This window comes from Rattus rattus, chromosome 3 (assembly GCF_011064425.1).
Source record: "Rattus rattus isolate New Zealand chromosome 3, Rrattus_CSIRO_v1, whole genome shotgun sequence".
NCBI classification, from domain to species: domain Eukaryota; kingdom Metazoa; phylum Chordata; class Mammalia; order Rodentia; family Muridae; genus Rattus; species Rattus rattus.
This window is the reverse complement of record NC_046156.1, coordinates 112,274,630-112,292,449: the sequence shown is the minus strand read 5'-3', so window position 1 is coordinate 112,292,449 and position 17,820 is coordinate 112,274,630. Positions and strand designations below refer to the sequence as shown.

At 36.9% G+C, this 17,820-nt stretch overlaps 1 protein-coding gene across 4 annotated transcripts in view; it reads right to left on the bottom strand.

The window, feature by feature from the left end:
* Nucleotides 1-17,820, bottom strand: part of Sclt1 (sodium channel and clathrin linker 1) — a 133,171-nt gene that overhangs the window by 39,725 nt on the left and 75,626 nt on the right. For 3 of the 4 annotated variants that reach the window (XM_032898450.1, XM_032898453.1, XM_032898452.1), the window contains 5 exons: nt 17,533-17,631; nt 12,583-12,654; nt 9,302-9,376; nt 6,034-6,179; nt 636-828 (listed from right to left, as the gene is read on the bottom strand). In XM_032898450.1, coding sequence (XP_032754341.1) covers nt 636-828; nt 6,034-6,179; nt 9,302-9,376; nt 12,583-12,654; nt 17,533-17,631 — 585 coding nt within the window. The remainder of the gene's footprint in view (nt 1-635; nt 829-6,033; nt 6,180-9,301; nt 9,377-12,582; nt 12,655-17,532; nt 17,632-17,820) is intronic. The other variant, XM_032898451.1, reaches the window with a different exon arrangement.

Sequence of the window (17,820 nt, the reverse complement as noted above, 5' to 3'; positions counted from 1 at the left end):
AAAGCTAATGACACTTTTCAGAAAAATATAGTAGAATGGAGAGTACGAGATGCTGATGGAATAAGGTGGGAAAGAATATAAAAGGTAAGGATTTTTCTCAGAAGAGACTTTGCCCCTTGCATTCTTCTTACTGATGCTCTTAGACTAGGTAGGCGGGGCTCTCCGCAAACTGCTGCAACATTCTCTTACTGACTCTGAAGAGTCTGAGGAGCTAATGGAAGTGAGAGCATGGCAGACCGTAGAGCTGTCTAAGCTACAGTTTTGCTAGTGTTGCTTACGTTGCTTTGGGAGGAAGATCAGTTTGTTGAATGGTTGGAAAACGACATTTTTAAAAATATATGTAGATAGAAAAGACAATCATGTTCAAGAACACTTGCCAAGGTCCAATAGTTAGTAGTTTGAATTAGGATGCTATCTGATGAGAAGGCAGACCCACCCACACACCAAGAACCAGCACACAGGGATACTGCATAACTGTTCCTCACACTATCCAAGCTAGGGTGTCAGTATACTGATGAATGGATAAAGAACACACACACACACACACAAACCTGAAAATGTTTTACTAGGATTCTAATGAATATTCTCTATATCTTGATTTTCTTAAGAACACATTTAACTCATTTTGAAAATACCTTTAATTTTGCTTTTTTTTGGGCCTCCAGAGCAACTTTTCTCAAATCCTCAGTCTCCTTCTGTAGTTGCTCATTTTCTTGCTGAAGCTTCAGCCTTTGCTCGCTGACAAAGCCACAGTTCTCCCTCTCAGACTCCAATACAGTTTGAAGTTTCTGGATCATTTCATGGGAACGTGATATCTCTTCTGAGGAACTGTTTTTGTTTAAACAAATGACACAGAACACAAAGGATAAAGATTTGCACACTTTATGATATAGACTTCTGTTTCCTTTATTCTGAGTCATTTCTTTTCACTTTAGCATGGTGTTGGTGATTGAGAACACACTAAATATATCCATAGCCTTCATTTACTTTATACTAATGTGGTTTCAAAATACCAAGTAAATGCATTTAATTTTACATTTTTAAATATGGATGGACAAGGTGACTTGCTATTATTTATCTGAAAAACCAATGTGAAATGCTTTAAGATTTTCCTAACACTGAGAACTGCTATATCAAGAGAACAATGTGAAGCTGATAGCAAACAGATTCAGTAACTCCTAATCAAATTTTTACTTAATGTCAGAACCATAGGAAAACAGAACAGCTGACTCCCTCAAAGTTAAAGTTAAAGTTAAGTCCAGTCCAGTCCCTCAAAGAGGGATCACTAGAGATTATTGGAGACTTGAGAAAGAACAAAGCTATCTGAAAACTAGAATGGAGCAAGAGAATGCACATTCTAGGAATCCTCTGAGTGAAGAGAACAAACACTTACGAGTATACCCTGAGGACACATGAAAAGACAAAGTGTAGAAAACCCCCAGTGGATATGGAGGTTATGGAAAGCTCTCACTGCTGAGCCATGCTGGTGAATGTGTAAGAAATGATCCTGGAGAGAAGCACATGCAATGGGAGAGTATCTGGAAGCCAATCCCATTTGTTCAACAAAACAAAAGAATTGATGCTAGGATGAAGTCTACTAATATAAACACAGGTTAGTCCTTATCCTTATGGGACATTTAAAATTCTACAGAGCTGCTTTTACATGTTAAAAACAAGAAAAAGCTTTTCACTTAGTGCTCACAACCCATATACAGCATGTGAAAACATAGAATGAGAGTGAGTTTGCACTGAACAGAATTAGTATTGAAGTAAACAATGTGAGAAGTTCTTCAAATAATTTTTCACTCCACAATTTTTAAGAACTCACATAGAAAAGAAGCATCATTACATAATGTGGTGGTTTGAATAAAAATTGTCATATAGGCTTATATATTTGAATGCTTAGTCCTTAGTTAGAAGAACTGTTTGTGAAGGATTACGAGGTGTGCTGAGGCCTTGTTGAGGAAGTGTTGTCATGGGGGTGTGCTTTGAGGTTTCGAAAGCCCACCAGGCCTAGTTAGCTCTCTCTCTCTCTGGCTCCTGCTTATCAATCAGGGTGTAAAATCTCATCTACTGCTCCAGTGCTATGCTTGTGTGCCTGACACCCTGCTACTCATGATGGCAATCATGAACTAATCATCTGAAACTATAGGCAAGCCCCCAATTAAATGCTTTCTTTTATAAGTTGCCTTGGTCATGGTGTCCTTCACAGCAATAGAACTGTAACTAAGACACATGATAAATATGGCTTAAAATGCTGACTTCTGTTTATACTCATGGAAAAACTGCATGCATGTCAAGAATACTAGAAAGACTTTTATATCAGCTATGTATCTTAATAAATGTCAATAAATTCAAAGACAAACTAGTATATTGGTTAAAACATAGAATTCATCTATTTATTACCTACAAGAAATATATACCTCATTGTCAAAGACAAATCAATCTTAGGATAAAAAAGATGGAAAAAGACATTTCAATCACATGGAGCTACGAACACACAGCTGCAATTATTCCACTATCTGACAAAGTACACATCAAATTAAAGTTAGAAAAATAAAGAATGTCACTTCATGTTGATTGTCACATTAAGACAATGATCCATCAGGACATAATAATTCTAGACACACGTGCTCAGAACGTTGGCTCACCTAGTTTTATAAAACTACTAGATATAAAGGCACAGACTGATTCCAGTATAAAAAACAGGTGACTTTAATATTACATGATGATCAACAGACAGGTCATCAAGATAAAAATGGAGAAAGATATATCAATTACATGACATCAGAGGTCAAATATGCTAAATAAGTATCCACAGAATATTTTATCCAACACTACAAAGAAAAAAGACTTGAGCTCAGTTTTTTTTTGTTTTTTTTTTTGAGCTCAGTTTTGAAAACACATAATGTAATCATCTTGATAGATGCAGAAAAGGCCTTTAACAAAGTTCAACATTACTTGATGCTAAAACCCCAAAGGAAAGCAAGAATTCAAGGCTCATACCTCAACATAAAAAAAGCTGCTGAGAATCCTGATATATTTCTCTTGGGCAGATACCCAAAAGATGTTCCAACATACAACAAAGACACATGCTCCACTATGTTCATAACAGCCTTATTTATAATAGCCAGAAGCTGGAAAGAACCCAGATGCCCTTCAGAGGAATGGATTAAAAAAATGTGGTACATCTACACAATGGAATATTACTCAGCTATCAAAAACAATGACTTTATGAAATTCATAGGCAATTGGATGGAACTAGAAAATATCATCCTGAGTGAGGTAACTCAATCACAGAAAAACACAGTTGGTATGCACTCATTGATACGTGGATATTAGCCAAAAAGCTTGAATTACTGAAGATGCAGTCCACAGACCATGGGAAGCTCAAGAAGAAGGATGACCAAAATGCAGATGCTCCCACTCCTTCTTAAAAGGTAAAAAAAGTATCCATAGGAGGGGATATGGAAGCAAAGTTTAGAGCAGTGACTCGAGGAATGGCCATTCAGAGCCTGACCCACATGTGGCCCATATATATACAGCCACCAAAACTAGATAAGATTGATGAAGCTAAAAAAATGCATGCTGAAAGGGACTGGATAGAGATCTCTCCAGAGAGACACATCCAAAGCATGTTCATTACAGAGGTCAATGCTAGCAGCAAACTACTGAACTGAGAATAGTACCCCCTTGGGGGCAATTAGAGGAAGGATTGAAAGAGTTGAAGGAGCTTGCAACCCCACAAGAACAACAATGCCAACCAACCAGAGCTTCCAGGGACTAAACCACTATCCAAAGACTATACATGGACTGACCCAGGGCTCCAACTGCATATGTAGCAGAGAATAGCCTTGTTGGGGCACCAATGGAAGGGAAGCCCTTGGTCCTGCCAAGGTTGGACCCCCAATGCAGGGAATATGGGGGTGAGTAAAGGGGATGTATGGGGAAATACCTGCATGGAGGGGGGGAGGGGGAGGGGAGGGGAGGGAGGCTTATGGACAGAAACTGGGAAGGGTAATAACCTTTGAAATGTAAGTAAAGAAATATATCTAATTAAAAATTAAAAAAAAGCTGCCTATGATAAAATAGCCACATTATAGTAAATGGAAAAAGGCCTCACGGATTTCCTTAAAAATCAGGAATGAGACCAGGTGTCAGCTCTCTCCACTTATTCACTGCAGTGACTGTAGCCTTCAGCACAGCAATAACACAAGAGAAAGTAATAACAGGGTAAAAGGAAAGAGCCACGCCATTTCTAGTTGTAGATATGCAATGTCAGACAAAAGGAACCTGACAACTCAACACAGTGTCTTAAGTTGATAAACACAACAAAACAACAAAGTGTCAGAATACAAAAACCAACCTAAGAAACCAGCAGCTTTTTACATATATCCATACACAGTACTGAGAAAAGCGCAGCAGAAACAATCTCTCTAAAAAACTTCAGTAATGTCCCCAGCACATACATAGAAGAGGTCTGCTTGGTCTGGCCTCAGCAGGTGAAGATGGGCCTAATCCTTGAGAGATTTGAGGCCCCAGGGAAGGGGGACGCCTATTGGGGGGAGCATTCTCTCATAGGCAAGGGAGAGGAGTGGGATGAGGAACGGTGGGAGGGGGCACTGGGAGGTGTAGCAATGGCTAGAATGAAAAAACAAGAAACAAAAACAAAAACAAAACTCTTCAGTAATAATATACTTAAGCAAGGAAGCCAAAGACCTCTACAAGGAGAAATTTTAAACCCTGCAGGAATTGAAGACACTAAAAGACAGAAAAATAGGGTTGGGAAGTGGTAGAGCGCTTGCCTAGCAAGTGCAAGGCCCTGGGTTTGGTCCCCAGTTCCGAAAAAAAGAAAAAAGAAGAAAAAAAAATTTTTTAAAAAAAGAAAAATATTCTCATGCTTATAGAACTAATATAGTAAAAATGATTGAATTACTTTAAAATCGCCTATATATTAAAGGCAATCCCCATAAAAATTCTACTGGCATTCTTCACAGAACTAGAGGAAAATACTGTAAACGTCACAGAAGCACAGAAGATGCTGAAGTAATCCTAAACCAAAGCACAATGCTAGAAGTGTCACAGTATCTTATTTCATGGCATACTGTAGAGCCACAAAATAAAAACAGTATGTGAGTCATACAAAATAGACACGTAGATGAAAAAACAGAGGACTCAGACATAAATCCTTAAGTCACCTGATTCTTGACAAAACTTTCAAAAACAAACTTTAGAGAAAAACAAAACAAAACGAAATGAAAACGTCTTCAGTACATGGTGCTGGGAAAGCTGGCTATTCACAGGCAGCAGCAGACGAGGCCCTTTCCTTCACTTTGTACAAAATCAAGTGGAAGTGAACTGAAGACTTTAATGTCTAACATTCTCAGGGAGAACATACAGAATATATCTCAAGATATAGGGACAGCAAAGACTATCTGAAAAATACAGTACTAACTTAGAAAAAAAATACTATGAATTGATGTAAGAAACTACACATTAAAAAGCGTCTGCAAAATGAACTGTAAGGGAATTGATTCAACTGGATATCGTGCCAAGCCAAGCAAGGCAGACCCAGAAAGACCATTATTCCGACATGCAGATACGGTCGGTTGGTCTCTCTATTTCTCTCTCTCTCTCTCTCTCTCTCTCTCTCTCTCTCTCTCTCTCTCTCTCTCTCTCTGTGTGTGTGTGTGTGTGTGTGTGTGTGTGTGTGTGTTTTGGAAACGAAATTCTGAGGGTGCTAGGAGAATATCTTGGGGAGGGAAGAGTATCAGAGTATATGAAAGCAGAAATGCATACTACTTACTTAGTGAGTGGTAAGGGAATCAATCTCAGGGTAGATGGGACATGGAGGAGAGCCATGTGGGAAGGGAACAAATTATAAGAGTGCTATGACTTATGAGTATGAATATGCTATCATTAAATGCCAACTAAAAACTTAATAAAATTAGAGATTATGAAAAAACATATTTGGTTGTTTTTATATGTACTATAAAAGGTAAATAATTCACCAGAACCCAAAAGAAAACTTACTTAATTTCAAGTTGTTTTATTCTATTTTCTGCACTCTTGAGTCTTAGCTGAAGATCATCTTTTGAACGCTCTGCAGCAAGACATCTTTGGTGCATTTCTTCCAATTTTCTGTAATCACCTTCATCCTGTTTGCCTTCACGATAAATCTGAGGAAAAGGCTTATAAGCATTACCTTATAGGAAATTATCTCAATAAAAATAATGCTGAGAAACAGTTATGAGTATGTTCATCTCTTCCTACTGTAAGATAATTAAGACATCTATGATTGATTCATTTACAAAATAAAATGCTATAAACTGACAGCTGAGAAATATGAAATCATTCATGCTCATCGTAGAGTTTTCAACTAATACAAATATAATATAAAACAGCTGCTAACCCAATCACAGAAAAGACATACATGGTATGCACTCATTGATAAGTGGCTATTAGCCCAAATGCTTGAATTACCCTAGATGCCTAGAACAAATGAAACTCAAGACGGATGATCAAAATGTGAATGCTTCACTCCTTCTTTAAAAGGGAACAAGAATACCCTTGGCAGGGAAAGAGAGGCAAAAAGATTAAAACAGACACAGAAGGAACACCCATTCAGAGCCTGCCCACATGTGGCCCATACATATAGAGCCACCCAATTAGACAAGATGGATGAACAAAGAAGTGCAGACCGACAGGAGCAGGATGTAGATCGCTCCTGAGAGATACAGCCAGAATACAGCAAATACAGAGGCGAATGCCAGCAGCAAACCACTGAACTGAGAATAGGACCCCCGTTGAAGGAATCAGAGAAAGAACTAGAAGAGCTTGAAGGGGCTCAAGACCCCATATGTACAACAATGCCAAGCTACCAGAGCTTCCAGGGACTAAGCCACTACGTAAAGACTATACATGGACTGACCCTGGACTCTGACCTCATAGGTAGCAATGAATATCCTAGTAAGAGCACCAGTGGAAGGGGAAGCCCTGGGTCCTGCTAAGACTGAACCCCAGTGAACTAGACTGTCGGGGGAGGGCGGCAATGGGGGAGGGTGGGGAGGGAACACCCATAAGGAAGGGAGGGGGGGGGGATGTTTGCCCGAAACCAGGGAAGAATAACACTCGAAATGTATATAAGAAATACTCAAGTTAATAAAAAAAAAAAAAAAAACAAACAGCTGCTGAGGCTTTTAAAAAATGCTTTAAATGTCAATTTACAGACAACTGGTGGTAGGGGTAGATATGTAGCTCAATAGCAGAGTCCTTTCTAACCATGTATAAGGCCCAGAGTTTTAGGGTAAACATAAAAGGAAAAAAAAAAAGACTTCTAGCAATTATTTTGGGAATATTTAAGATATTTTTCTACTGAAATACTCAAAAGTAAGGGTGTGTGTTGTAGTGTAACTAGTAGATCTGAAAGCTCTAGAACTTTGCTTTGGATTACCAGGGCAACAGTGTGGCTGGAATTGGAGCTTCCAATCTCAGGGGTAGTTGTATTGTAGCTCAGTTTGTGATTGGGTTTTCTCTGACAGCACAGGGTTAACTACCCAGCAGTTCCTGAGGTCCAGGTCACATTTTCAGACAAACTGTTTATCTAATTGCCCTCCCAAGAGGGCTCCTGTGCTGTCCACAGTGGTAAGACTATATTGCTCTTTGCACAGAGGTAGACTAGCACTTTGTCAGCACCTTTTGCTGACACATCGAGCATCACTGCAGCCCTACGCCATGGTCTTGGCTTGCTGCTGTGTGGTTAATGGAAAACTGATTGCTGTGCCTTCTAAGTACACTGTACCAATATAACCTATTTTTTAACTTATGTGATGTTAGAAAAGTCATGTAATAAAAAAATCATCCCAAAGCCTTATGTATAGCTGGCAGCATTACTTAACACTATATGAAGAAAATCTGGAAGGATAAACCTTTAGGAGGCTAACAGCCAAAAAATGTCTACCTTGAAACAGAAGTGCCTATGCAAATGGAGCCACACTCTACGCTGTTTGTAATTTGCTGCTTTACTACCTGATTTTGTCATTATTTTTGACAACATGGATATGTCACATACTTAGAGTGCCATGGAGTTCACCTTTCAAAATCAAATCCTGACTTCATTGCTTGGTATTTTTAACATTAGAATTACTTAGCCTTTCTATGCAAGTTACTAACATAGCACTTTAAACATGGTAAGTGCTAATATTTGGATGCCCTTTCTTTCCTAAGGCACTTTAAAACAGTGGGATATTTACTGCTAATAAAAGTATGAGAGAAACTAATATTAAGGTTTTTACTTCAAATATCATTGGGGTAAGTATTTTACCTAATTATTGTATTCTTTAAAAATGTTTTATCTTACGTGTATAAGTGTTTTGCCTTCAAGTAGGGCTGTATATCTTATAAGTGCCTAGTGCCTATAGAGGCTAGGACAAGAGCACTGGATTCCCGGGAACTGGAGTTACATATGCTTGTGAGCCTCCATGTGGGTGATGGGAACTGAACCCAGGTCTCTGGAAGACAATGTTCTTAACCACTGATCTTCTCAGACCCCTATTTATTATAGTCTTAAAAGGTAAAAATCCAGGATAGGGAAATAACTCAGTCAGTAAACTGCTTGTTGGATAGTCACTTACATAAAAGCTGGGTGTGGATGCAAGTGCCTGTAATCCTAGTTGTGGGGTGACAGAGACTCATGTATTTCTGGGGTTGCTGGCAAACTATCTAGCTGAGTTGGTGAGTTACAATTTCATGGACACTAAAAATATAAAGCAGAGAGTGACTGAGGAAGATAATCAACGTCAACTTCTGGCCTCTATGCGCATGTATGTGTGTGTGTGTGTGTGTGTGTGTGTGTGTGTGTGTATATATATATATATATATATATATGTGTGTGTGTGTGTGTGTGTGTGTGTGTGTATACACATCTATATATACAAACACATACATACATAAAGATAAAAATTCCTAGCATACTATGAGTTTTTGGTTGTCTATACCTATTTTGCCCATTTCTAACTTCAGTAAGTTAGCATGAAGTTAAAAAAGACAAGATGAAAAGCCACTTTTGGGATGAGGTGAGGCTAGAACAGTAAATAGACATTTCAAAAAAGTTAGATCTTGAAGTACAAAGTTCAAAGAAAATGGGTATTCTAAGAAATGGATGTAGGTAAATTGAGTATTCCAATGACTTTAGTTAGATGTGCATAAATACTGCCCAGAGAGAACATCCAAGGCCAGCGTGAGCAGAGCAGGCAGCAATGGAGAGCCCTGCAGTTGCCTTCAGGCAGCTGAGTGTCCTTACCTTCTCGAGTTCTTCTTCCACAGCTCTTTTCCCTCTAATGGCTCGATCAATTTGACCTTGCTTTTCATCACAGTCCTATAAAGTCAGGGCATAATGTAAATAAATATAGATGGTGAAACAGTAAGATGAGGAAAAATGGAAAAGTGTAAGGGTTTGTTCATAAGATTACCTAACAAAGTTAAGTAAGGACTCTGTAACTGTCAATTTCAAAAAGTGACTGGCCTATCCCAGGAGTACAGACATTGTCTTTGGCTATACGATACCAAGGAATTCATAAAGTAACAGGCAGAGGCTATAGTACTATGGGAGAAAAAAGTGAGGAGTTTTGACATTACAGGTTCTCTTTTCATATACTCTTACCAAATATTTTGTAAGATGAACCAGACACTGTCACAACATCCTAAAGGAAACATTTGGCATAAAAGGTGCATAAATTGTAAGTTAAACTTCTTTGTAAAGTAAACAACAGCCAGGGAAATTTATTAGCATGAGCATAACAACTGAAACATTTATATTTAAAAAAACTTCATGTGTCGAACATTTTACTCAGTAATTTAACAAGTATATCAGCTAATCAATATGATTATTTTGCCAATGATACTAAAACAAAAAGAATCAACTAGTGAGTTCTTCACAATTTTTCTTTTTATTTGAGAATAAGTATAGTTTTATTAATTGTGAGTCATGCTTTGGTGAACCTGCTTTGTTGACAATATACCACTAGTAATATTCAAATTTTCACAATTATATGAAAGGCCTACCTTGGTTTTTCCAAAATTTAAAGAAAGCTTTTAAATTATGGCCCAAACCTCATTACTCTGGATCAATACAAATCAGGTGGGATTTTCTTTTTGCTAAAATAGAATTCAAGTTTGTAGCAAACAGAATTTTAATGTCCTATACATATTCATATACATGACAAGGTACTTATCTATAAAAGGTATTTATTTTTCGGGGGGAGGAATGTTTTTCATAGTTTCATGACATAGCTCAGGCTGTCCTTGAACTTGAATTCAAGATCCTCCTGTCTCTCTGCCTGCTGAGTGGTAATTTCATGATACTTAATTTGCGACTTCTGCTATGTTCATAGTATCACTCACGTGACTTTAATGTATATATGTGCTGGTTAGTCTTTGTCAACATGACACAAACTAGGGTCACCTCGGAAGAGACTTGCAAGGAGAAACTGCCTCTGCCAAGCTGGCCTGTGGGTATGCCTATGGGAGCACTTTGAATGATGACCAGCAAACTGTAGCTGCTAGCACCTTGGGACATATGGTCCTAGGCTGTATACAAAAGCAGGCTAAGCAGCATCTCTCTATCCCGCCCCTCCACAACTTATAAGCTAAACTAAATTCCCTCCTTCTCAAGTTGGTTTTCTGTCAGTGTTTTATCACAGCAACAGAAAGTAAACTAGGACAATATGTCAATACCAAAGTTGGATCATACTTCCTGATCTAGGAAGTGGCCTATAAAGAGTAACTATGCATATATCTTGTTCCTCTACCTCAACCATTATACTCCACTGCCATGAAATGATGATGGTTCCAATAGTATGGGATTAGCCTGGGTTAAAAGTGAGCAAAAGGCTATGAACTTTCCTCTTTGCAGTGTTTTCATCGTGTCCCATAAATCTGGGTATTCTATGTCTTCATTCTCATTGAATTCTAGAAAGTCTTCTATTTATTATTTTATTCCAAATGTTGTCTGTACATGAAATAGGTTCTTCTAGCTGGGTTACCTTGTCTGGTCTCAGTGCGAGAGGATGTGGCTATCCTTTCAGAGACTTGAAGTGCTAGGGTCAGGGGATACCCAGGAAGGCCCCCACGTGCTCAGAGAAGAAGGGGCTGGGAGATGGGGGAGGAGGTGACCTGGAGGGGAGCAGTGAATGGGATGTAAAGTCAATAAGTTTAAAGCAATTAAAAATGTAAAAAAAGAGATTCAAAGAGAATGAGCAAAATAAAGTAGAAAAGTTGAAATATTTATAATTATCATACTAGTTCTATTAAATGCCCTATAATATTAAAATAAGATTTTATCAGAAGCTTTGCTCATTACCACCGATACAGCTGCTCTTGGAGAAAAATTAATTTTTCAACCATTTTTGAAATATTTCCAAATTCATACTTTATAAAGGGTTAGCAGATATTAAAGTTGATAGCACAGAGGCCACACTTACTACTCCCTATGCAAACAAAATTGAAATCATTAAAAAATGACAGCCTACACTTCTGTTCCATTGGATACTCAAAAACAGCTACATATTTAATAGGACTATCTGCTTTTGCTGTATTCTCACAAGATGGAGTTTCATTTTCATTTGATTATAGATAACTTTACATTTCTCCTGTTGCTTCTTCAGTGGTGCATTTCTTACATATCAGTAACTTCTGTAGTTTCCCTTGCTACTTACTGATTTCTAGTTTTATTATTCTATCATTTGATTAATAATAAAAATCATTTCAACTATACTGTATTTTTTAAGACTTGCTTTATGGACTAAACTGTGATCTATTTTAAGGAAAATTCCATTGCCTGCTTAGAAAACTGTATACTCTATAGAACTGCATGGCCTAATTTAATGAAGTAAGCAGAAAGTAACCATTTCTGGTTGTTATATCCAGGACCTCTACCCAATGGTAGCCTTTCACAGGTATTTAAATATTATTCTGTTGATGAATATTTACTTTATACTATGCAAAAACATTGCCTAGACTCTTACTCTGAGGTGCTACAATCTATTTGAAGATATTTTCCTGTAAAGAGCATGGTTGCACAAATGACCATGGGTTCAAAAGACACTAATGCACATATTTATTAGAATACACAAACTAATGCTTAATTTTACAACAGATTAAAAGTGATGGATTCATGAAAGATGTGCTTGTGAAGTTGTAACTCTTGTCAAATGAAGTCAACCCCTCCTCCCCTGCCCCGCCTCTTGTTTAGCCTACTCATTCTTATTTATTTGTTTGTCTGTAGTAAGCTTTACTGTCTGTCTTCCTCCCTGGTCTCCCAGATCAACCCGGCATATGGCAGGAGATGCAGCTGGTTGGTTTAGTGGTCCTGTGCTTTCTGTCAAGGACAATAGAATGTGATGGATGCCACCTGTTCTACTCTTCCTACCAAAAGCCAAAGAAAGCAAAATGTCTCTGTGGAAATTTACTTTGTTTCTTAGCACCCAGCATAGGCTATGGTTTAACAATGTATGTGGATACACATATTGACCTTTAAAACAAGTACTATTTGGAGGAAAATACTAACAAGGTCTTGTGACATACCATCTGAAGGGCTGAGAGTTCTTCCTTTAACTGCAAAATTAGTACTTCATACTGTTTTTTTGTGCTTTCAACCTGTGAATTAAAATATAATTTAGGTAAAGAATAAAAAATGATTACTGACAAAAACTTAGGATGTTTTATTTTAAAAAGAAATAACTTTTATGGTATAAAAAATAAATAAGCATATAATATATGAAATGTCAAAGAATTTGTCATGAGCTGTGTGTAGTTAGCAGGCACATAAGTGGCTCAGGCAGGGGGATTTTGTTCATACTGCCTGGACTATATACTGAGCTCAAAGCTAGTCATGTGGATTGACTCAGACCAGACCAGAGGATTGCACCCGCAGCATTGGTTTAGCTCATACAGGCTTCAGAATCTTCAGTATTGTGAAAATAAAGAATTGGTCGTGAGAAGAGAGGAAGAACTGGATGATAAATACAAAAGGACAGCAGCTGTCAAACATTTTGGTCTCAGGATCCTTTTACATTGTAAAAACAGAGCTTTTCAAACCACTGAACTGAGAACAGGACCCCCATTGACAGAATCAGAGAAAGGACTGAAAGAGCTTGAAGGGGCTTGAGACTCCATATGAACAACAATGCCAAGCAACCAGAGCTTCCAGGGACTAAGCCACTACCCAAAGACTATACATGGACTGACCCTGGGCTCCAACCCCATAGGTAGCAATGAATAGCCTAGTAAGAGCACCAGTGGAAGGGGAAGACCTTGGTCCTACCAAGACTGAACCCCGCAGTGAATGTGATTGTTGGGGGGAGGGCGGTAATGGGGGGAGGATGGGGAGGGGAACACCCATATAGAAGAGGAGGGCGAGGGGTTAGGGGGATGTTGGCCCGGAAACCGGGAAAGGGAATAACAATTGAAATGTAAATAAGAAATATTCAAGTTAATAAAGAAAATAAAAAAACCAGAGCTTTTGTTTATTATGGATTCTTTCAACTAACATTTTACTATTATTAGAAATAAAAGCAGAGAACCATAAATTTTTATCATTATCTTTCCTAAATAATCTAATAATTATTTTAGATAGCATAAATAATTTTAAATGAAAATATATTTTCCCAATCTAAAAATGTCGAGGACAGTCCAGTCTATTTACTAGGTTCTCCAGGTGCTGGCGCACTCCACCTATTGTGCTATGCATGTCGCACAGGCTCCACAAGTAGCACTTTGACCTGTGAGAGGAGGAGTGTGGAAAACAATGTCTGCAGACTCCCTGAATGCTGCAAAAAGACGCCAGAGAACAGGGAGAAAAGCAAAATCATATATTGAATATGCAATTAATAACTTTTAAAGCCCTTGTGTAGGATCTTTTACAATGTACACTAGACACTACTGCTAAGTAAATGACTGTTCAAGGAAAGCGTTGAATAAACATTGAGCCTTTTAGGAACAAAACAAATGGCGTGCAGAGAGCATTTTGAAGAATTAGTTATACTTCATCAGGATGCCTGGAACAATCATTTTTCCTAATAGCCACTCAGGTTTCTTTTAAAGGACCAAGAGGATTATTGATGAGGACAGTAGACTAACAGGGAACTTTTATGATCTAACAGTCTTTGAAAACTTTCTTGTGTGAAATGACCTGTTCTAGTGATATAACTTTCTTTAGATACATTCAATACTGCTTGCTTGTGTACTTTATTTGATTGATTAATATGAGTTATCTTTTTGAAGACCCACCAAACAGTGTATGTGGCCCTTTCTTTGGCCTATAATTTATATTGACATTTCAGATAAATGGGGGATTAGGACATCACAGACCAATCTACTTTGCTTGCAGGTCAGTAATAGTATGAGCATAATATCTGTTGAGGATTATGTGCATTAGGTACTGTTCAGAATGCTTCTGTGTATCATTTCATTCATTCTTACAGTAGCTCCATGTTATTACCTCTATTACAGATGAGATTGCATGTTATAATTTCCAGGTAAAGGGCTGGTATCTATTGGGAAATCTTCATATGTGATGAATGCACTTGAAAGGCTCACTGGGACACCAGCCCCCTTCTCTTCTATCTTCTATCTTGACTATGTGATGAGTGCTTTGACTCCACAGGTCTTCCTGTCATAATATGCTGTCTTTCTGAAAACCTGACAATGGGACTAGAGAACTAATCATAGACTAAAACTGAAACCATAAGCCAAAATAAACTTTTCCTTTTAAGTTAATTCTCTTTTATTTTTGTTATAGCAACAAAAAGCTGACTTAGTCAGCAATGGATAGGGAAAGTAAGCCATGAACATTTTATGTACTATAAAAAATTTAGTTCTTAAAAGTCCAGTTGTATCTGTCTTTCTCCCCACATAATTCCTAAACTGTTTTTTTCCAGTGTCTAACAAACACAACTAATGTGAAACTTTATGACAATAATAAATTTTAAAGTGTTTTTGTAATGCTGGTAAACTCTGAAAGGAATTTTCTCAAGTATTAACATCAGTGATCTATAATCTAAAGTTCATAGAGAATTGTTAGTGTTAGATCTGATGAAACAAAATGTGAGACTAGAAGTTTTCAATGGGTAGGACTCTGAAATGCACAAAAGACTAAAATCTCTGTATCGTCCTTAGTATTCTGCCCTTCTGTATCTCTCTCCCTTCTTCCTTTCTTCTTTGTTCTAGTTTCTTGCCATGTAGCCCAGACTGGTCATGAACACACAGACCTGGGTCAGCCACCCCCAGTGTTGAAATTATGTGCCGTGTCACTACACCCAGTTTGTTTTTCTATAAACATATTTTTACATAAACATTTTCTTCTATAATTTTGTGAATAATAAGGATAGTTGTGAATGAAATACTGACCAACTGCAATTATTTTTCTACTTAACAAACAGACAAGGCTAATAATGGTCATAAATAAAAATGGCCAACATTTTATTTTTAAGAACTGAAATATCTGAGAAATAAGCCATTTTCATATATAAAAAGCAAACATTTTTGTTCAATCTTATAACTAGAACAGAAATATATGAAAATATGTTCATTATATCTACTATAGTCAATAAAAATAGACTTAGAGCAATTGTCAATTGTAATAATAGGGAAATATTTGACAAAATGGACATTTTCAGGGAAAGTATTTTCAGCCATACTCAATAATCAGAAATAAAGGCAAATATTTACAGTGCTTATATAAGAGAATATGAATAAATATTTTTTATTTATCAAAATATTATCTATTCTATGAAATTACAAACAGTACAGGAATATAAAGATGTATAAAGACTCATAATTTAACATTTACTTGATGATATGTATAATTTTGTTTTATATATATCATAGATAATATTAAATACAAAGCCTAAAGAAAGGCTAAAAATGGCTAATTTAAAATTTCTTTCGATCATACACTTTCCATTTCTTTTTACAGTGAGAATGCATTACTTTGTGTAGTGTTTTTTAAAGTTTAGATATAAAAACTGGCAACTCTAAGTATGAACCAACAGAAGGTAGAGAACAAATAAAATGCTGGGCACAAAAGAAATGCTTAGTAGATACTCCCTGAAAGAGTACCTGTAATAGCTGTAAAAGGCTGGGTCAAAGAACCAACAAAAGAGGACGGGGATAAAGAGAAGACATCCAGTTAACACACAGTAGCCTTAGATATACACTTGTGCTACTTCAGATAGGGAGGTAATGAGAGTTAGGAGATAGACACAAGAGCCTCACATGTCCACTCGGGCTGCATACAGGCCCATGGAGCATACAAGAGAGCCTCAGAATAGACAGGGAGATAAGGGTAAGTAGGATTAGGGTGCAGACATGAGGGTCCCAGATATCCACTTGGGACGTTTACAGATAGGAATGTACCTAGAGTTTAGAAGGTAGGCACTACAATTTATAAAGGTGTTTAGAATAAATGCTGAGACCATAACACTTTAATGAAATGCACTGAAATTATAGGTTAACATGAGTGAAGCTTTAATCAGTCTTAAAATTCAATGTATTTTAATTGATCTTAAGATTAAAAATGCAACTAGAATGCTAATACAAGATAAAATACTTTGATAAAATATTTTTACAAAGGTCATGAAAGCAATATTTATTATTTATTAGCCATTAAAAAGTAAGTCTTTAGAGTATTGAAGGGTCTGGTCTAAATTTAGAACATTGTTACCCTAATATATATGGAAAGTTCTTTCAGAAAGGATTAGGATAAAAAGGCTTTTGTTTGACTCTGTCTCAAATTTAAAGTTTTACCTTGAGAAATTAAATTATCTAATTCCAATCAGTAATTGCCGTGACACATCATGTAACAACAGGGTTTGCTCTGAGAAACACTGTTTAGGTAATGTGGTCATTACGGATGTCAACAGTATAGGTACACAGACCTGGGAGGTTCAGGATTCACAGGCTGTAAAACTGTACAGCATGGTAATGCACACGCACAGTGGTATTTGTCTACCCAAAAGTGTTTCAGCCTGAAAAAGTACCGTAAAGATATGATGCAACAGATGTTTCAGCTTTATTATAATTTCATTAGATAACTGTCATCATACACAGCTTGTTCTTAACCAAAATGACCTTATATGGCATGACTAAAGGGATATATTTGCAATGGCTTTGTAAAAATGAAAACTACTATTTAGTTGTTTGAAAGAAAGCAAATATGTTAACTTTGCATTTTTAAACCATAAAAAAAACCACTGGAAATTGTAGTTCACTGAGGAGAAAAATTATATTGAGCACAGAAAATATAGGTAAGAAAATACCACACTGTATATGAAGCAAAAGACTATGTAGTACATAACTCTATACCCACAGCAGTTTAATTTTAATGAAAGAAACATTGGTTTTTATCTCTTACATTAATAGTTTCATATACAGTCCTTGTGAATACACACACAAGAATTTCAATTTTAAAGTATATAAGCAGCATTTAGTCTTAGGTCTTAAATTTTGCATTTTATGTATAATTAAACTCCTTACTTCTTTCCTTGCTTTGATGGCAGCATCTTGTATAAGCTGAGAAATTGTTTTCTTCATTTTTTCTCTCTCAACCTCTTTTTGCTTCTCTTCAAGTAGAATCTTGAGAAGATAATCATAGCACATAATTTCACTTGGGAGGTAATCTACTCTTTGACAGCAGTGTCCCATTCTAGATTTCTGAAAGGTCTTCACTGGAGGACCTTCCATAAGTCATGAATGATAAAGAATTTTCAGCATTGCCCACGTTTTCCTAATTAAGTCCTTTCTATTTATTTCGGCTAGTTTCCT